This window comes from Candidozyma pseudohaemuli, assembly GCF_003013735.1.
Source record: "Candidozyma pseudohaemuli strain B12108 chromosome Unknown scaffold00001, whole genome shotgun sequence".
NCBI classification, from domain to species: Eukaryota; Fungi; Ascomycota; class Pichiomycetes; order Serinales; family Metschnikowiaceae; genus Candidozyma; species Candidozyma pseudohaemuli.
In genome coordinates this window covers 110,707-129,699 of record NW_020194435.1, presented here as the reverse complement: position 1 = coordinate 129,699, position 18,993 = coordinate 110,707, and the positions used below count along the sequence as shown (strand labels likewise).

Below are 18,993 nucleotides of genomic sequence, written 5' to 3'. Positions count from 1 at the left end.
TAAATATATGATCTAGAGAAGACTTTGTAGGCAACAAAACGGAGAAGGCTGATATCTACCGCTCCATTCATATACTTCTGTTTCATCTACACTCTACAAAAATTCATCAATATGTCGAATCGGTATGTTGAATACACTCATCTAATAAATAGTCTAGTACACCTCCAAGATGTAACGACCGTCCTCCTTCATGTCCTCCACGACCTTGGCCACATCCTTGATTACTTGACCGGCCTTTTCAGCACCGTGCTTGACGATATCCTCCAAACAGGCGGTGATGTCAGGAACAGGCCAGGTTGGACCACAAAGGTAGAACGAACCCTCCTTGGTAACAATGGCATCGGTCAACTCCTCAATGGAGCTTCTGATCTTGTCTTGAATGTAAATCTTCTGAGGCTGGTCACGAGAGAAAGCAGCACCAATGTGGGTCAAAATGCCTGCTTCCTTATAGGCCTCCCAGAGCTCACCGTAAAGGTACTCCTCCTTCTTGTGTCTGGAACCCATGTACAAGTAGATTTCACCAATCTTGTGGCCCTGCTCCTGCTGCCAGATCTTCTCCTCAATGAAGGCCTTGAAAGGAGCCAAACCGGTACCCAAACCAGACATGACAATAGGCTGTTCAGGCAACTTGGGCAACTTCATGACAGAAGGCTTCACGCTAACCACCAATTCGTCGCCGATTCTGAGATCAGACAAAAACTTGGAACAGTGACCGTAACGGGTTCTGCCCTTGCTGTCGACCCAGTCCACCACCACAATCAAAAGATGGACCGAGTTGGGGTGCATCTTCTGGGAAGAAGCAATAGAATACTCTCTTCTCTTCAAAGGAGCAATGATCTTGACCAAATCCTCAAAAGCAGGTCTGGCGGACTTGAACTCCTCGAGAATGTCAACGTAACTGGCAAAGTCCACCTCCTGTCTCTTCTTCAACTCCTCGGCACCAGCACCGCTGGCCAAGTTCTCCAAAGCAGCCTTCTCCTTCTCTTCAGTGGCATAAGGAGCCAAAGACTCGTAGAAACGCTTGGGTGGTTTACCCAAAAAGTCCACATTGTCGGACAAGGCCTGTCTAGCAGATCTGATCTCCAACAACGAGGAGTCGTCCTTGTTGGTCACCTCCACCAAGGAGTCGCCGTCCACACCGTAGAATTCCAAAAATGACTCGACCTGGTCGGCGTTGTTTCTGCCGTGAATACCCAAGGCCTCACCAATCTCGTACTTCAAGCCGGTACCGGTGACATCAAACTCAATGTGGAAGATGTTTCTCGAGTACTCAGAGGGCGTCAATCTCTTGTTTTCCTGGACCTTGACCACAAAGTTCTTCACTGGAAGATCGGGTCTCAAATCCTTGGTCACACCATAAGCCTCAGGGAACGCAAGCTTGATAGCGGCATCCAGCTTACCCTTGTGGAAGTTATCTTCAGCACCAGTGTCTTCAGCTCTAGGGTTAGGGAAAAAGGAGGATTCCGTGGGGAAGAAGGGCAAAGGCTTGGGCTCCTCTTCGGCCTCGGCTTCCTTTTCAGACTTGGTGTCGCCGTTGTGGTCTTCCTTTTCGGCCTTTTCGTCAACCTTTTCGGTTTCAACCTGTGCCTCTGGAACAACCTCCTCAAGGTCGACCCACTCCTCGGGAATTTCAACTTCCTTCAAAGCGTTCTTCTCGTCCACAGTAGCCACAAACTTGTCCAAAACGGCAGCCAAAAGCTCGAAATCGTTGCCGTTGGCTTGCAACAACTTGTTGACGATGAAACCGTCCAATTCAGGCAAAGCGGCTCTCCAGAAAGCCACCTGGGTCAAGAAGTCCGCAGAAAAGCCCTTGGTGGAGTCACTGACAGCGTCCAACTCCTCAATCAACGAAAAGTCAATAACGGTCAAAGAAGAGCGGGATTTGGCCAAGGTGCGCTTGAAGTCAAGAGGTAACTTCTCCACAAAGTCCTGTTCGATACTGTTGGTGATCTTCTTGTGGTTGGCCAAGACGATTTTGGCACCTGGCTTGGCGGTAGCCAAAATGTCGTAGTGGTTCAAGATGGAAACGTCCTCGATCAACACCACATCGGCAGCATCCACAGAAGTGGAAACAGGGCTGTTTTTGGCAGCACTGACCACCTGAGCCTGGGCAATTCCGCCTGCAACAGAAGTGTCGTACTTGTTTCTGTACGAAACGTTCTTGGAGTCGTCCAACGACAACGAAAGCGCCAACTTACTGAAGGTCTCCACAATGTCGCTGTTGTCACGAGTCCAGAACAAGAAAGAGCCTTCGGGAGAGGTGTTGGCGGTGATGTTAGCTGGAGGAGCCGTAGGCTGAGAAGCCAAAACAACGGCAGGATCCACGGAAGCGTATTCGGAAATAACCTTCAAAGTTGGAATTGGAGCCCAGACGAAATTGGCTGGGTGCACAAACTCCTCCACAGAAACAGAGCCAAAACGGCCTCCAAGGAACAAAGCAGCAGCAACATCAGCCTTCAAGGTCGAGCCGTTTTCAGCAGAAACAACCACAACCTTACGGGCCGAAGAAGGCACAGAAGCGACAAACTGCTCCTGGCTAAATGGGAAAGGCACTCTGACCTTCACCAAACCGACTGGAGCGGAGGTGGAGGCCTTGGAAATGACGCCAGAAAGCTCTGAAGCCTCGTTAGCACCGAAAACGACAAAAACGGTTTCCGGGTTGGCGTGGCCCTCGTACTCAAAAGGCTTCAAGTTTGTGCCGGCGACCTTGTTGAAAACCTCAAAAGCAGTGGACACAGCCTGGTCCAAGGAAAGCTCATTGGCAGCCAAAGAAGAAACCAACTGCTGGTACAAACGGCCCACATCGGCCACCGACAAAATGTCCTCGTACTTGGCAAACAAGCGGGCGAACTCAGGACCGTCGAAAACGTGCAAAGATGGGCTCTTGAGCAAAGCAGCCAAAAAGTGGGAAAGCACCGTGGTGTACTGCAATTCCAAAGCCGAGTGGGCATCCACAGGACCAATAACAGGGAAACCGAGGTTACGGGCCACGGCCAAGGGAGTAGCGTAGTTGGAAACCAAGGAGCTGGTTGTTTCATCAAAGTCGATCGCTGAAACGTTCAAGCTCAAGGGCAATTTTGCAGCCACAGCCAAAGTAGGCTGCATGTATGGCAAAGCGTTGGCGCCCAAAACGGCCGTGTGTGGGCCCGTCAGAGAAACGTTGCTAGCAGCGTAACCCAAAATAGCATTGGCAGAACCGGCTCTAGGCTCAAATCTGTGGAATGGCGGAACAACACCCACAGCATTCTGTCTCTTGAAGTGCAGGGCCCAAAGCTGCAAATGAGCATCGACCAAGTTGGCGGCGCCCACGGTCTCGTACGAGAAAATGGTGCTGGACAAGGCGTACACAGCTTGGGAAATGATGGTGGCAGGAGAGGTGTAGGCGGTGTTCTTCAACAAGTGAGGATCAACCGAGGCACCAAAAGGGTTTGCCTTGACGACGTGGGAGGACGCGGCAGACGCGTTGGAGGCCAGGGCAGGCGACTTGGTCCCGTTGGGGATCGCGTGGGGGCTCATGAAGAAAGGGGTAGTTTTGAGTTTTTTTTGGTTGTTGGATATGGAATGGAGCTGATGGGCTGGAAAATTATGGGCGGTCACGTGATATGATGTATTGCACGTGATCTTATCGCTCATAAATGGCTGCGAAAAAAAAAGAAAATCCGGGGGTTGAGGTGGAGGGGGGCATGGAGGGGGGCCTCGAGGGAGGCCTCGATTGATTAGATAGGGGGATAAGACATGGAATAAGGAGTTTGTTTGAGGAGATGCTTGGGTTTGATGGGGTTTTGGTTTTTGGGATTGTTTTTTTTTTTAAGATTTGATTTTGGTTTGGTATGGTCAGCCGTGTGGGTGCACTCACTGGAGTCAATAGTTATGATGAAAGATAGTAGATACACAGGGAAGGTGTGACGGAGCGATTATCGGGAATATAGACATAGAGAAGAAGTAGAATGTGCAATGTAGGGAGGAGGGGTGGTTTTTGGAAGTTTTGACCGACTGGGAGCCCCATACCAGGACTTGTCTCATCATTCTCATGGAATTTCGGCAAATGGAAAGGGTACCCGAAGAGCACTGATGTTCTGTTTATTTAGCCTTCATTACGACATTTTCTGCCATTTCCAGAAATTATACTTGTTCCATGATTTGATTTGTGAACGTCTGCCTTGCTTGTGAACGTACCTGAGACGGGTTCTCCATCAGTGCCGATAAATACAATGTTCTTTTTGTGCTGCAAATGATGGAAATGCATTTTGAAGGCATGCGTGAAGATTTCAAAATCAACCTACTAAAGAGCTGTTTTTCATTGCTTCCGCTGTGCACCACTCAATGACCACCCAAGAAGCAGTGCTGAGAGTACTGGTAGGAAATGTAACAAAAACGAAGGAAGCGTTTTGTGATAACAAAGTTGAATCTATTATCTGCCTATAGTAACAAAGTGAAGTTACTACTTCATTTACCTCTGCCCCAATACTCTCCATTCTCCGATTCCACATACATTTATTCTTTTGTGGTCTATGCCTATTATTCGTACTTCCCATTCCACAATAACCTTTCCCTCCATAATAGCCAATTCACTTATCATACAACCTCGATTTCCAATCAGTGCTTCGGAAATACATCTAAATGCTTTAACCTCCATTACCCGAAGATGGAGCATCTCACTAACCTTATTTGACCTCGAGCCGCACGGTGTGACACATCTGACACCGAACTACAGCTCCTTGACAAAATCGGCACGTCAAAGCCGATGAAAACTCCTTTCTATCTGAATCCAAAATCGAAAGTCATCTCCACAAATTCCATGATTCCTAGATCTTGGCTTCCACCATATACGCATCTATCTTGCAAGCGCCGAATTCTGGGGTAATCCAGTCCATCAAACGGCACCACCAGGTACTCTAAACCACCGATGCACAACAGCTTTTCATATAAACAATCAATTTTTCTATCTCTTTCCGCCCTCTTTCAAAAAACCCCAAATGTCACAAAAATCGTCCTGTCGGCTCAGGCAAGTCCGCTAAGTACCGCACTGCGTCATATCGGCCCGGACTGTGGCTGCATACTTAAACTGACGAAATCCACCCAGATCAAAACCACCATGTTTTCTCGAGCGCTTCGAGGTTCTCGTGCTGGTTTAAGGCACTTTTCCACAAAACCGCCTCCAAAAAAATCCCTCCAATGGACGGCAGGAATTCTCCTTTTCTCTAGCGGCCTTGCTGCTGGAGGCTACTTTGCTGGAAGACACCAGAGGAAAGAACATGTTTCGATCCAGGACTTGCTGGCATCAACTACGCCGCTTAACTCCGTGGAAACTCCGAAGTACGCCAACGACGACGACTTTGCCGCTGCCCTCAAGGAGATAACCAAGGTGGTCGGAAAGAAGAACGTCACCTACGATAAGGAGGTGCTTGTGGCACACAACGACTCATCTTATAGCACCCACCATCCGCCTGAACCTGAAACACAGAGACCCAGCATCGTCATCTACCCCTCTTCGACCCAGGAGGTGTCGGATATCTTGAAGGTGGCCCACAAATACAGGGTTCCTGTTGTTGCAAACTCCGGTTTGACTTCCTTGGAGGGTCACAATATGCACACAAGGGGCCCCAATTCGATTTCTCTTGCGTTTGGCAATCTTAACGAGGTGTTGGAATTTCACCCGGACGACCTTGATGTCGTGGTCCAGCCTGGTGTGGGTTGGCAGGATCTTGATGACTTCTTGCTTGATCGCGAGGATGGAAAACACTTGATGTTTGGTCCTGATCCCGGTATGGGAGCGGCAATTGCAGGTATGGTCGGTACCTCAGCTAGTGGAACCAACGCCTACAGATACGGTACCATGAAAGAGAATGTGGTGAACTTGACCGTGGTACTAGCAGACGGCACTATAGTGAAGACACGCCAGAGACCCAAGAAGTCCAGTGCCGGCTACGACTTGACACATATTTTTATCGGCTCCGAGGGCACGTTGGGCATCATCACCGAAATCACAGTAAAACTCCAGCCTAGACCCAAGGAGGAGCTTGTGTGCATTGCATCGTTCCCGACGATCAAGGACGCTGCTTCCACGGCACAGAGCATTATTAACAAGTCGGGCATTCAGGTCAATGCGTTGGAGTTGTTGAACGAGACCACCACGTCGTTTGTGAATGCCGCAGGCACACTGTCGAAGAAGTTCTTGGAGAAACCCACTTTGCTCGTCAAGGTTGGCGGTGTTTCCACAAATACTGTCAATGAGCAGATTGAGGTTGTTGACAGAATTTCCAAAGAGAACAACGTGATCCAGTTTGAGCGTTCCCAGAACAAAGAGGAAAATGGCGTTTTGTGGACCGCTAGAAGACAGGGACTCTGGCTGACACTAGACTATGGGTCCAAGGTTTTAGCGGATCCAAACGACGTTAATGTGTGGACTACCGATGTTGCAGTTCCTGTTTCCAAATTATCCCAAGTGGTTGACGAGACCAACGAGGATTTGACAAACTCTATATTCAAAGGCAAGTTCTCTGTTATGGGCCACGTCGGTGACGGAAACTGCCACTTTTTGATACTCTACAACACCCCCGACTACATGGAGTGCAAGAAGTATGTTGATAGAATGGTGGACCGTGCTATTAAGTACGGCGGAACCTGTACTGGAGAGCATGGCGTTGGTGTTGGAAAAAGAGCATACTTGGAGGCCGAATTGGGCAAGAACGCTGTGGACTTGATGAGACATTTGAAGTATTCCTTAGATCCAAGGGCTATTCTCAACCCAGACAAGGTGGTCCAGATCGATCCTCACGACAAGCTTGACGAGCAGCTCAACTCTGGGCATGTTCATGAGGTGCAAAAGTGCTGCTAGACGAGCCGCCAAATAGCTTATAGATAGTATAGTTAGTCTAAGCAGACATAAAAATAGGGTGTAGGAGGACGAAATGAAAAAAATAATAACCCCAAGCTTTTATGAAATTTAAGTTTTCTTTTGCTTTTTGCCCTTCCGCTTCTAGATATAACTACTACCCTTAGTGCACCTACTGTGCGAATTATCACCACTTTCACCTACAACTCACCATGAGCGATCTGGGCCTGCAAACACCAAGCGACAACACAGAGGCGCAACAGCTCCTGTACATAACCACCAAAGACCACTCTTTCAAGCAGCATGCCAACAAGCCTCGTGGCACCAAGCGTTACAAAACTTCAAAGCAGTTGATCACCGACGAGATTCGGTACCTTCAGAGCAAAAAGCTTGATATCGACACGCCCACGTGGACATCGATCGTTGCTCCTCCCAGCTTGAAGCCTCAAAAACACTACTGTGACATCACTGGTCTTGAAGGTAAATACAAGAGTCCCGCAAACGCGTTACGGTTCCATAATGTTGAGATCTACCAGGAGGTGATTAAGCACATGCCGCCGGGCGTTGACCAGGAATACTTGAGTTTGAGAGGCGCCAACGTGGTGCTTAAGTAGTGGGGTTGATTGATGTTGAGGGAGATGAGAGGGATTTGGTAGATCCGGCTATTCCTGGTTCATTTGAGAAGGATGTAATTGGAAGAGAGAAGTGAGCTAAAGTTGTTGTATTTGCAAGCAGGCGTGGAGTGAACGAAGGGTATGCTTCAAATGAGTTGATTGCTGCGAGCTGTTGATTTGGAAGTCCAATTATGCGAGCTCTGGAGCTAGAGACATGATTGACTGTTGGTTTTAGGTGCCGCCGGCGTTTAATGAAGTTACCGCTTAAAATGATACCGCTCAAGGAGGTGGCATCTCTTTTGGAGCAGTATGTTAGGTCACCGCAGTGCTTTGATAAGTGAGCCTAAATGATGTAAAGTGCATCGCCTAGGGCAAGAATCATATGAATGGTTATGAAGAGGTGGAAAAGTTGAGTTAACGCCAATAAGCTAATTCGTCAATGCTACTCAATTGACGCATGCAAGCCCTAGAGGAGACACCCAGAGCTGGTCAATTGATGCACTACGACCAGCCTCATCAACGACTGTTTCAGTGCTAATTTACTTCTATTTCAGGCTGCTTCACCACGGAAATCCCAAAGCCGATCGTATAGGTTTGTCGTGCAGCCAAATAACTCTGCAGCCATACGGTGCTGGCTGTGAATATACAGATCCAAACAGACACCGCAGATCAAGTGATCAGCAGAAACTATTACCGATCCAGCCTCTAGGCCCACGGTGAAACTCCTGAATTGCTATGTGGCGGTATTTCCCACTAACTTTCCGCCACATCACACGACACCCCTGGATGCATAATCGTGGTGCCCTGGCTACTAACACTGAAGATCTCATGTTGCACTGGCAAGACTGAAAAACTGAAGGCCAAACCTCAAATCCAATGCCTACAAAAGTCTCCATCCACCCAGTCCAAAAGCTCCACAAAATCCAGGCCATTTGTGTACTTACTTAACCCTTTCCATCGATGCCCAGTCTTTTCAGCCCAATGGAGCTAGCCGCTCATCTGGAACACTTTCCTAATCCATGTGACTAGGACCCCTCCGATGGTTTCTCGCACCCATGCAGCCAATGACAATGTATACATATTCGTCCGGACCGGCTGGGCTCCGCATCGGAATCGCCTAATTTGCACACTGTGCTTCGGGCCGAGAAACGCCGTACCGAACAAAAAGCACCATTTTTCTAATTTGCTTTGTTCTTGAAACTCCACCTTGGCCCCTGGGGATTTTAGCCAGATGGTCTTGGGGCAACGGGTATTTTTTGGCAGATATCCGCCGATATGCCCGTGGGGCCAATGGGAGCATGGCGGTTTGATTTCATGACCCGAGCGGCTGAAACATCACCACTTATGCCGTCAGACCGGTACCGCCAAGACCGCACCGTTATCTATTTCATCTCGCAGGGTGTAGCGATTTCCAAAATTTTCAGGAGGAGAAGAGCAAAAGTAAAAAAAAAAAGTTCAGGGTTATGAGAGCTTTCTCCAATTTTTTTTGGTCATTGCTCCCTGGGTCTGGGAGTCTCGACTTTGGCTTCGTTTGAACCGTATCTATGAATCGATGAGCCCGTCATCGCTAACCTATACACCTAGCCAGGCTTCAAAGCACCGCTGCTATTCACATGGCTAGCCGCATGCAACGCTTGCTATGCTAATAAAAAAAAAACCGTCCCACTTTCTGTTCACGGAGCAACCGGCTTGGCTGGGAAAGCATCCACAATCGCCTTGACACCACTGTCAAACCGCTTCGTCTGCAAAACATCCTCTCCCTTCTCCAAGTCCGTAAACGGATTGCAGATCTGCCGCAAGTAGACCTTGTACAACTTGGAAAACACCTCCTTCAAGTCAGCCAGCAAAGGCTCGCCTTCTCCCACACCCACAACGATCTTCAACCCGTTGTTGGTCTCCATTCCGTAAACCATCACTTCGTCTTGAATAAACAAAAGTAGAATGCCGTCGTGGCTTTGCGGTTGCTGCTGCTCCCTGAGATTCAAGGACATGGGCAGCAGAAACACGTCTAGCGCCATGTGGGAAAGAAAGTTGTATTTCAAAAAACGGTTGGCATCGTCTTTGCCCAAGGCGTCGCCCACATCGAACAGCTGGATGTATAAGGGCTTGTCGTCCCGGGAAATCAAGGAAACAAAGTTAATTTTGGTCATGGCTGGTTTTAGCCAAGCTTCTGTAACTTTTCGCGCTGTGTGGTTGGTAGGACTTCTCCATACTTCGGACTCACATCTGAGGTGTCCTCTACCATGACCGACGTTTCTTCTGAAAACAGGAAAGTCGACGAGTTTTTGCAAACTTTGGACAAGCTTTCACAGGAGAGGTTGATGGACGACCAGAAAAGACAGTGGCAGTTGGAGCGGGACATCGAGGGTCTTAGTAACGAAAGCCCCAAGCGGCCCTCTTTGAGCTCCAGGGCTTCCTCGGCAGGACACGATATCAAGGAATTGGTGTTCAACAGAACCGCCAGTGCACGTAACAAGTTCCAGGACAAGTGGAAAAACAGAGAAAAATCGCTGGAGTATGCCTCGGACGAAGAGTTCGATGAGGACGGCTACCAGCTTCCTTACAGGCCAAGAACCAACAGAAGACAGTCTCGTCGGGCTGCTAACAAGGACATGGAGATTGAGCTTCCTCGGAGAAACAGCTCCTTGACCCATATTTCAGACGACGACATGGACCTTGACTTTGGTCTCAAGAAGCCTGTAGCGAGAAAGGCGTCATCGTTGAAACTGTGGGTTTCCAAGGAGTCTGAGGAGAGCATTGAGAGTCCTAGGACACCCAAGGGGGAGCGTCCTGGCTTCATGAAGTCGATGAAGGGCTCTTTTTCAGACATGCGTGGGTCCATCTCGGAGATGAACGTGAAGGGTTCGTTTTCAGACATGAAGGGCTCGTTCAGCGAGTTGAAGAAGAAGAAGTCTTTTTCGGAGATGAAGGGCACGCTCAAGAAAAAGAGCTCGTTCACGGAAATGAAGGGCTCCTTCACCGACATGGAGCGCAGAATCAGGCGCAGAGGTGTCAGCGAAGAAGGCAGAGAGTCGGACGACTCCAGGGAGATCAAGGAGACCAAGGAGAAGAAAATCAGCAAGAAGGAGGCGAGGAGACAGGCCCGTATTTTGAACCTCGAGGACCGCACCAATGTGTGGAGAGCCGATGAGTCTGAAGAGGAGGAAGAGGTGCCCAGATGGAAGGCAAAGGCCAGAGGGCAGAGGCAGGACAACTCGTGGATTGCCGAGGAGGACGAGGAAGATTCGGAAGATTCGGAAGTGGAAAGGCCCACCAGATCCGTCAGAGAGTACCTCCACAGCCGTCAGATGTCTGAGGACTCTGAGTTGGAGATGCCCACGAGGGCGAGAAACGGAAGACTCAACCGTGTGATTCTGGAGGATTCCGAAGTGGACTTCCCCATTAGAAGCTCAAGAAACGGACGTTTGAACCGCCAGATCTCCCAGGACTCTTCTGAGGTGGAGTTGCCAACCAGATTTTCCAGGAGTGCGCGTCAGAACCAGATATCTGAGGAATCCGAGGAATCTGACGTGGAGTTGCCTACAAGAACTTTCAGAGACGCCCGCAAGAAACAGGCTGTATGGACAGCTGACGACTCAGACGAAGATCCCATGTCCAAACCACCCAAGCCTGCTAAGCCAGCCAAGCCTGTGAAGCCTGTGAAGGCTTTCAAGCCAGAGGAGAAGGAAGAGCCCAAGGAAGCAAAGAAGCCATGGTCGAAGCCAGAGGCGCCCAAGCCACGGGCCGTTTCTTCCACGTCATCCTTCAACAGCGCTACATCTGCACCAAAACCAAAACCAGCTTTTAAGCCAGAGCCTAAGACGTTTAAACCTGAGCCAAAGGCAGAGCCAAAGGCAGAGAAGCCAGAGCCAAGGGCAGAGAAGCCAGAGTCAAAGGCGGAGAAGCCCGAAAAACCTCCTGTCAAGAGCGCCCCTCCAAAACCAGCCAAACTCTCATCCAAAGCATACGAAGAGAAGGACTCGCAGGAGCTCAAGGACCGTATTCTGAAGCTTTCTCCCACAAAGGCCAGCGCCCCTGTCAAACCAGCTAAACTCTCCACCAAGGAGTACGAGGAAAAGGATTCACAGGAGCTCAAGGACCAGCTTGAAAAACTCGCTAACAAAAAGCAGCCGCCAGCAAAGCCAGCAAAGCTCTCTAAGTCTGTCTCCAAAGACGGCGAGGCAGAGGCAATTGGGGCCTTGCATTCTCTCAAACCAGCCAAACCGGCTGCGTTGAAGACCGCTCCAAAGCCTGAGGCGTTGCAGAAATTCTCATCGATGAAAGCAGAAAAGGCCGCTCCCAAGAACTTCCAAGCCGAATTATCTGGTATACTTCGCTCCAGCACCGAACCTTCGTTGCAAAAGGGTCCCACGAACGCCTCCTCTGTCTCATTGACTGAATCGAAACCTCCCACAACGACGCTCAAAAAGTCATGGACCGAGCCTACACTGAGCCAGATTTCGCATATCACCAAAACTAGATCCAAGGGCCCCAAGAGAAGATTGCCCAAGTCCGCATCGCTCACGAACTCACTGGCTTCAGAAAAGTCTGAATCGGAATCTGATCCAGAACCCAAGTCCAAACCAGAGCCCAAGCCTGAGCCTACGGTAGCCGAGAAACCAAAGGGTAAGGTGCCTCCTGCTAAGCCTGCGAAGAAGCCGCCACCAATCAAGGCCAAAAAGCCGGACATTCTCGCCAAGCCACGGACCGTTAGCGGCGAACTATTTATCTAATTCACCAAAACCAGCCTATCCTGAGTACGAGTTTTGCAACCGTTGAGCCTGGTTTCCTGTACATACCCTGCTACTGGTGTTGCTCGGCACCCTACCAAACTTTTGTGTGCGCGGGAATCATCTGCTCTTCATTCCTCCCAATCACCATGAGCAATATCTATGACATCTTGACCGCCGGCAATGGCGGTTTTTCTAATACTATAACAAAATGTATCGATTATCTTGAACAGCACATTCCTGGATATGCCTCTAGGTCCTCGTGGCTGGAGTACTTCAACGACATAGCTTCCACCAGCAGAGAAGAACTCATTGACGACTTTTCCAACTTGAGGGTGACCCCAGCCACTACTACGGTTGTTTTGACGACATTTTTGACGATCTTGGTCGCCAGCAAGCTCTTAGGTGGTTCGCCTCCTCCTAAAGAAACCAAAAAACCAAAGAAGAAGAAGAAGAGTAAGGCTCAAGTTGCCAACGCTCAGATTCAAACCATTTTGGACAATGTGGAGGAGACATACGTGACTCAAATAGATGACTACATTGAGAACTTTGGCCAATTGAGCGAAGACAAGAAGGAGAACACTTACAACTACATTCAGGAAATGTTGTTGAAGGAGCTTTTGAAGCTAGACGGTATTGACATTGCAGGCAACGAGGTGTTGCGTGACAACAGAAAGAAGGTGATTCGCTTCATTCAGGAGCACCAGTCCAGGTTGGACCAGTTCAAAAAGGACAACCAAACTAGCTAGAACTCGTGGCTGGCGGCTTACTTGGCACGCCGAACCGCGGGGCCCCAGTCGGATGATCTGGGAAAATAAATGTCTTTAATTGTTTCTTCTCCCCCAACCAGAGGGCGTGGTGTGTGTGGTCCAAAAGATCAAAGCCTGTCTGTGGATGAACCAACACAGATAAGGAGCCGTGGTGCTGGACGAACCAGCTGAGAACTTTGCCAAACACATCCACTCGAGCAACGTCCACCTCCCAAAACAAGTCGTAGTGGGGCCCTATGGCCTTCTCCACCTTCAATTGCTTTACTATAATGGAGCCCTCTGCGGCCTCCTGGGGGAAGTCCACCAAGATCTTGTTCTTGAGGGCATGTGCCTCTTCTGAAGTTGCCTCGTCGTAGTAGACGTGGAAGTCCCAGAATGTGACTGGATCCGTCCACGTTAAATCGGGGTACTTTGGCCTGGTGGCCACCTCGGGATCGTCCTTGTTCAAATGTGTCAAGTATTCCATGTAGTGATAAGGTGATACTAGTAGTTTTTCGCACCCAAAGAGCCACACAAGTGTGGCTCACCCAAATTGAAACCTCAGAAAGCCAATTGTGGACAATCAAGACGGACCATAGAATGTCCCAGCTCTTCCTCTATTTGGCGGCGTTTTCGGCCTCGGACTTGGCGTCGGCTTTGGCATCCTCAGGCGTCTTCTTCTTTCTCTTCTGAGACGCCTGGGCGACGATCTCTTCGTACATTCTAGCCTCCTCGTCCTCAAGCTCTGTCCTGGTCATTCCGCTGAAAACCTCACCGACAATTCTAAGTGCTTTGGCTCTTGCAACCCTCTTCTCTAGTGGCACCTCCTCATCATAGAGAATGCTGTCACACACACCACCGGCAGTACCCTGGATCTCGAGCTTTGAACCGGCCCAGGCCAAAGCCAACACTTTACCAACAAGGTAGTTTTGCATCTCGGCAATTTCCTCTGGGGTGTGCTTATCAGGAACCTTCTCCTCCTTAGAGGTCTCGGTGACAGTGCCGGCCTTCTCCTTCTCCTCCTGAAGCAGCTGGAGCTTTTCCTCCAACTCCTCCTTCTCCTTGCGGACCTTCTCCTGCTCCTCGGTGGTGGTGGCTGCGGCCTCGGCCTCCTTCTTAGCATGGTACTCATTGTCCTCTTGCATTTTGGCAAATTCCTCAAAAGTCAGCTGGGCCTCCAACGCCGTGGAAACGGTCTTGAAAGTGTCTCTGACCACACTGCCTTTCTCCTTGACGGACCACCAGAGCCCGCCAATGCTGCCCAAAAACGTCTGTTTCTTCAAAAAGATCTTGGACCGGGTTTTGTAGATCGACCCAAGGGTATGCAAAATCTGCAAGCCAAACGACTCCATCTTGAGCGACTCGGCCTCGTACTTGAGCTTCTGCCTGAAGGACTCGGCCACGTCATCGGCCATGTCTGTTTCAGTGAACAAGGAGAGCTTGTCGACCAATTTCTTGGAGAGTTCGCCTCTCATCTCTGCCCTCTTGACGTTGCACTCTTCCTCAAATTTCTCAAGCTCCTCCTTGCGGCGTTTCTCTTCCTCCTCCTTGTGCTTCTTCTCTCTCTCCTCCAAGGTCAAATTCGAGTCCTCATGCTCGAGGTACAACTTGTTCGTTCTCTCATTGATATCAGAGATGGCGTCGGCCTCCTTGGCTTGCTCCTTCTCCTTCTCCTCTTCAGTGAATCCATGGAGCTCGGCAGACTTCTCCACCTCCTGTAACAAGCTCAACTCGCCAATCCAGTCCTTGAACGCCTCTCCACCGAAAACCATGGTGAAGAACTCCAGCGGGTCCTCGAACCCCTCCAGCGGAATCAGCTCCTGCTTTCCAAACTTGTCATACTTTTCTCTCAATCTGTCGTCCAGCAAAACCTGGTACGCCTCTCCCACTTCTTGGAAACGTTCTGCTGCGCTGGGGTCGTCAGGGTTCTTGTCCGGATGCAAACGAATCGCCGCTTTTCTGTATGCTTTTTTGATATCGAGCGCCGTGGCCGAGGGTGGAAGCCCTAACAAGTCGTAGTACGCTGTGTCGGCGACCATATTGTGGGTTCTAAAATGTGGTGGTCAATGAGCTAGATGATGTGGGTGCGAATCGCTGCCTGTGAATGCTGAAGTACGAAGATCGTGAGGGTAGAGGGCCGATTGGCGAAAAACGGGAGTTTTTTGAAAAGAGGCTGTTTTTGGAAATTTGGCGGATTGGAAATCGTGAAAAATCGCTTTGGTCGTGTGACCAGGCCAATCAGAGTGGTGCCGTTTGTCTCATGCCAAGGGCACATTATGGTAATGTTCAGTATCGTCAGCGTGACCGCTGGAGTGGCGTGTATCAGATTTTAGAGAATTGGAGATTAAGAGATTTTGGTTGAAAGAGTTGATTTTTTAATTTAAAGTGGTCTACTTTTTTGCCTGATATGTCTATAATACGTGGGTGTTGGGTCGTGGTTCTGTGTGGCAAACCTGTGAGCAAACGGCGGTGTAACAATGGGAATCTGAAAAGTGGCTTTTACGGGTGCGACTAAAAGTAACACAGTAGAGAAAATAGTACAAACGGCTGTGGTAGGTCAAACGGGTTCAACACCTTTTGGACATTTCGCAGCCATTAATCGACAGATGCAGATACCTTTTTACCCGACCACATCTCCTCCACAGCCTACATTGTCACCTCGTATTTACATGAATTGATATATGCCATCTTATGCCGAGTAGTACACCTTCCTCAAGTCGACAATCTTCTTGCCTCTGCCGGCAGCCAACTCCTCAATTGGTCTCTCCTTGGTCAAAGCCTCAAAGAAGCCCTTCACCGTGTTCATTCTGTTTCTGGATCTGGTGATCTTTCCTCTGAGATCCTTGATACCAGCAGCCTCGCAAACCTCGAAAAGCACTGGGTTCACTCTGAGACCGAAACCAGCGGGGGCAGACTTCAACGATAATCTGACGGCGTGGTACTTGTAGTCAATCTCACCAATGATGGTTCTGTCCTCGTAACGGGCAATAGGCTGGAGGTTCTTCACAGCATTGAAGAAACCCTTCTCCAAAGCAGTCTTCACACCTTGTCTGGATTTACCCTCACCCATACCCACCATACCGTTCTTGTCACCGACAATGGTCATGGCGTAGAAGTTTGGAATCTTACCCTTCAGCGTTTGCAAAGACACTCTTTTGATGAGAACATTGACAACATGCAAACGACGGATGTAGTCTTTGTTGTAGCCGGTTAAAAGAGCCACTTTTTCGATTCTTGCAGCACGGAAGTTCTGCTGTGGGCTCAGCTTCTTCTTCTCATCAACCTGGAAACGCAACTTCAAGTCGGAGGTATCTGGGTTGGCTTCTCTAGGAATATTAGCGTACGGAGTCATACCGACACCCTGGTTTGGATACATGATGGGCTCATCGAATTTGGGGTCGGTTTCCGTGTATGTCTTGCTGGCTTCTGGAGCAACTTTAGAACGTTCACCCTTTCCGGCCTTTTTCATTTCGATATATGTCTGTGGATCGACCAAGGACTCTGTGATTTTGAGACTCTGTAGCATCTCGGGAGTGTAGAACTTGGTGAGGTATTCATTGGATTTGGCTTTTTGGAGACTCGTGACAGAGCTCGAAAAAAGCCTTATAGGAGCTCTTTCTAGCCCTAGGCGGGTGAAAGACGTCCTGAACATGGATGGTAGCTTGATGGTAGTTGAAATTTTTTGTTCCTCACAAAATGTCGAGGTGACCTGCAGACAGCACCTACACCCAGGGCCCAGAGGTTGCAAGAAATAAATTAAAAGTATGGTTATTTATCCTTCTTGTCCAGAAGACTGAATTCGGCAATGTTTTCCGTGCTTGAGAGATTGGCACCACTCTGTGGCGAGAATTGTGGTGTCAGTCGTAACAGTTCCTGGCGCTCCACTTTTTGCTGCAAATCCATCATCTCTGACTTGAGACGGTTCACTTCCTTCTCGAACCGCTTGCCAAAGACCTCAATGTAGTAAGTGGCGCCGTTGTAGGCCGACCAGACGAAAATAAACGCCACAAAGCCTCCGCATGCATGCTTGTACTTGAACCAAATCGGGCACGGAAGCATGGTGAGCATCTGGTACCCGAACTGGATCAAGGTGAAGGCGGCAATTTGCATCCATGTGTAGGGAAGACCGTTGACAAAACGGCCCAAGGGGCTATCGCTGTTTTTGTGCTTGAGATACGTGAAGGATGTAACTCTACCCTTGGCGATCTGGGACCGCTTGCGCACAGTGATGAAATAATGGTAGCACACCTGCCAAATGGTGTAGTAGATTGACGTCCAGACAAGGCCGTTGGCGAAGTTCCATTTTTCGATGTTTGCAATGCCAGGGTATCTTTCAGCAATGTAGGCCTCTGGGAGCTCGTGCACGAGAACGAACATGGTAATTGGGGGCATGATGTGAATAAAAGAGCTTGTGGTTTTCTCGATCGAGTGCAACACAAGCGAGTTACGCCAGGTGATCACGGCAAAGCAAAGCGTTCCCAACGTCAATGAGAAGCACGAGATGAAAAGCGATTCGCTTTGTGGGAACACCCAGATAAATAGCACCACCAAGAGGTTGACGTAGTAGCACAAGTCCGCAAGGTAGTACTGGAACGACAACTTGAAGTAGGTGTAGAAACGAATAGGCATTAGCGAGCAGAAGAGCACCGTGTGGAAAACGGGAAAGTACTTTGGATACTTGCCAATGATGAAACCTGCAGCAGCGACCAAAGCAACAGCAGCAGCGTAGAAGCCCTTTTCCGTCAGAGAACTCTGCAAGCTCTCGTGCATCTTGGAGTCAAACTTGGTCAATTTGGCATGGAGAGACTCCTGGTACTTGGCCAACTCCTGGGACGTGAACTTCCTGTTTCCCTTTCCGTCCGGGGTAAACTTCTTGAAGGTCTGTCTGGTCTTGTCCTTCATATCCTTGAAACGCTTTTTGGTGGATCCACTGACCTGGTCGAAGCCATTACCGAAATCAAAGTCCGGCATCACCAAAAGCTTGGACAAATCAATGAAGGATACCAGGGAATCCAGGCGTGCTAGCTTGCCTGAGCTCACCAGACTCCGGTCGTCTAGCTCGGCCTCCTCCTCAATGTCATCTATAGCAGAACTGTCCAACTGGTTTTTCTTGATCAAGTTGTCCACAGACAAAGGCTCGGCACCCGATGCCTCTGCTGTGTTTTGGATAGCCATATCGCAAGTAGTTGATAGTTGTTGCGCGCGAGTCAGCAAGATAAGAGGAGGTGGGGGATGACTCGGAAGGCAGTTTGAGCAAAAGGGAAGAAAAAGCACTAGAGGAGGAAAAAGGAAAAAGAAGTCGTTTTATTTGTTTTGAGTGTGGAGGTGGCACGTTGGTGTGCACGTGTGGGTGCAAACGGTATCATTGTCGCTTGACAGGTGTGACAGCTGTGGTGCAGATGATGGGTAAACAGCGGTGGTGTCTTTTTGTTGGGTACTCTTAAAAAAAATTGAGTTTTTATTTGCCTTGAGTGGACTCTCTTTCGTTTTTTATGTTCTTCTGTTTTTATAGGTCTCCGTGTTTCAGTGGGTTCACGGTTTGTGTCATTCCATGCTGCGTGGTCTGCGTTTTGCAGCAGTGGAACCGAGATGGTTGGTGATTGCGAACCACAACAACGTGGAGAACAATGGCAACCTGGTCACGCTAAAGCGTGATTTTCTTTGCAGATGGAGCGAAGCAGCGAGATTTCCATAATGAGGGCTTTGTTTGGCGAAAGAGGTGTCGTTTTTTTTTCGTTGCTCGGGAGGTCGAAATTATGCATACATTGCGGCGTCAGGGATGTAGGGGATGTGGCAGTGTTTGGAGAGATTGTGAGGTTGGGAAAGTGTAGGGTGGATTCATTGAAGGGAGGTTTGGAAGGTGGCTTTGCTTTGTTTGGGGCAAGTTCGGTGTATTCCGGTGGGGCAGTAGGAGTCAAGTGGTCAAATAAGTTCAGCCTAATGACAGTAGAGATTTAGCATATTTAAGAAATGGAAGCCAGTTTGAACGAGAACCAAATTTAGCCAGATTTTTAAAATTGCTTCAAAGAATTGGGAAATCCTGGGCTCTTCATATTGGGGAATTT

At 49.2% G+C, this 18,993-nt stretch overlaps 10 protein-coding genes across 10 annotated transcripts; 4 read left to right on the top strand and 6 right to left on the bottom strand.

The window, feature by feature from the left end:
- Positions 1-153: 153 nt before the first annotated feature.
- On the bottom strand, positions 154-3,516 carry MET10 (sulfite reductase subunit alpha; the record flags this gene model as incomplete). The annotated part of the gene is made up of 1 exon (XM_024855518.1): positions 154-3,516. One exon carries the CDS (start codon positions 3,514-3,516, stop codon positions 154-156), a length of 3,363 nt encoding a protein of 1,120 aa, XP_024715117.1.
- Positions 3,517-5,095: 1,579 nt separating this feature from the next.
- On the top strand, positions 5,096-6,838 carry C7M61_000054 (FAD-binding oxidoreductase; the record flags this gene model as incomplete). The annotated part of the gene is made up of 1 exon (XM_024855517.1): positions 5,096-6,838. The coding sequence occupies one exon, from the start codon at positions 5,096-5,098 to the stop codon at positions 6,836-6,838; it is 1,743 nt and encodes a 580-aa protein (XP_024715116.1).
- A 209-nt stretch (positions 6,839-7,047) lies between these two features.
- Positions 7,048-7,449, top strand: C7M61_000053 (uncharacterized protein; the record flags this gene model as incomplete). The annotated part of the gene is made up of 1 exon (XM_024855516.1): positions 7,048-7,449. The coding sequence occupies one exon, from the start codon at positions 7,048-7,050 to the stop codon at positions 7,447-7,449; it is 402 nt and encodes a 133-aa protein (XP_024715115.1).
- A 1,673-nt stretch (positions 7,450-9,122) lies between these two features.
- On the bottom strand, positions 9,123-9,599 carry C7M61_000052 (uncharacterized protein; the record flags this gene model as incomplete). Its single annotated transcript, XM_024855515.1, has 1 exon — positions 9,123-9,599. The coding sequence occupies one exon, from the start codon at positions 9,597-9,599 to the stop codon at positions 9,123-9,125; it is 477 nt and encodes a 158-aa protein (XP_024715114.1).
- A 93-nt stretch (positions 9,600-9,692) lies between these two features.
- C7M61_000051 (uncharacterized protein) lies at positions 9,693-12,182 on the top strand (the record flags this gene model as incomplete). The annotated part of the gene is made up of 1 exon (XM_024855514.1): positions 9,693-12,182. One exon carries the CDS (start codon positions 9,693-9,695, stop codon positions 12,180-12,182), a length of 2,490 nt encoding a protein of 829 aa, XP_024715113.1.
- A 146-nt stretch (positions 12,183-12,328) lies between these two features.
- Positions 12,329-12,928, top strand: SNL1 (Snl1p; the record flags this gene model as incomplete). The annotated part of the gene is made up of 1 exon (XM_024855513.1): positions 12,329-12,928. One exon carries the CDS (start codon positions 12,329-12,331, stop codon positions 12,926-12,928), a length of 600 nt encoding a protein of 199 aa, XP_024715112.1.
- Positions 12,929-13,056: 128 nt separating this feature from the next.
- C7M61_000049 (uncharacterized protein) lies at positions 13,057-13,415 on the bottom strand (the record flags this gene model as incomplete). The annotated part of the gene is made up of 2 exons (XM_024855512.1): positions 13,057-13,063; positions 13,084-13,415. 2 exons carry the CDS (start codon positions 13,413-13,415, stop codon positions 13,057-13,059), a joined length of 339 nt encoding a protein of 112 aa, XP_024715111.1.
- A 130-nt stretch (positions 13,416-13,545) lies between these two features.
- DJP1 (Djp1p) lies at positions 13,546-14,967 on the bottom strand (the record flags this gene model as incomplete). The annotated part of the gene is made up of 1 exon (XM_024855511.1): positions 13,546-14,967. One exon carries the CDS (start codon positions 14,965-14,967, stop codon positions 13,546-13,548), a length of 1,422 nt encoding a protein of 473 aa, XP_024715110.1.
- A 650-nt stretch (positions 14,968-15,617) lies between these two features.
- C7M61_000047 (mitochondrial 37S ribosomal protein uS5m) lies at positions 15,618-16,580 on the bottom strand (the record flags this gene model as incomplete). The annotated part of the gene is made up of 1 exon (XM_024855510.1): positions 15,618-16,580. The coding sequence occupies one exon, from the start codon at positions 16,578-16,580 to the stop codon at positions 15,618-15,620; it is 963 nt and encodes a 320-aa protein (XP_024715109.1).
- Positions 16,581-16,696: 116 nt separating this feature from the next.
- Positions 16,697-18,103, bottom strand: C7M61_000046 (glycerophosphocholine acyltransferase; the record flags this gene model as incomplete). The annotated part of the gene is made up of 1 exon (XM_024855509.1): positions 16,697-18,103. The coding sequence occupies one exon, from the start codon at positions 18,101-18,103 to the stop codon at positions 16,697-16,699; it is 1,407 nt and encodes a 468-aa protein (XP_024715108.1).
- Between the last annotated feature and the right edge of the window lie 890 nt (positions 18,104-18,993).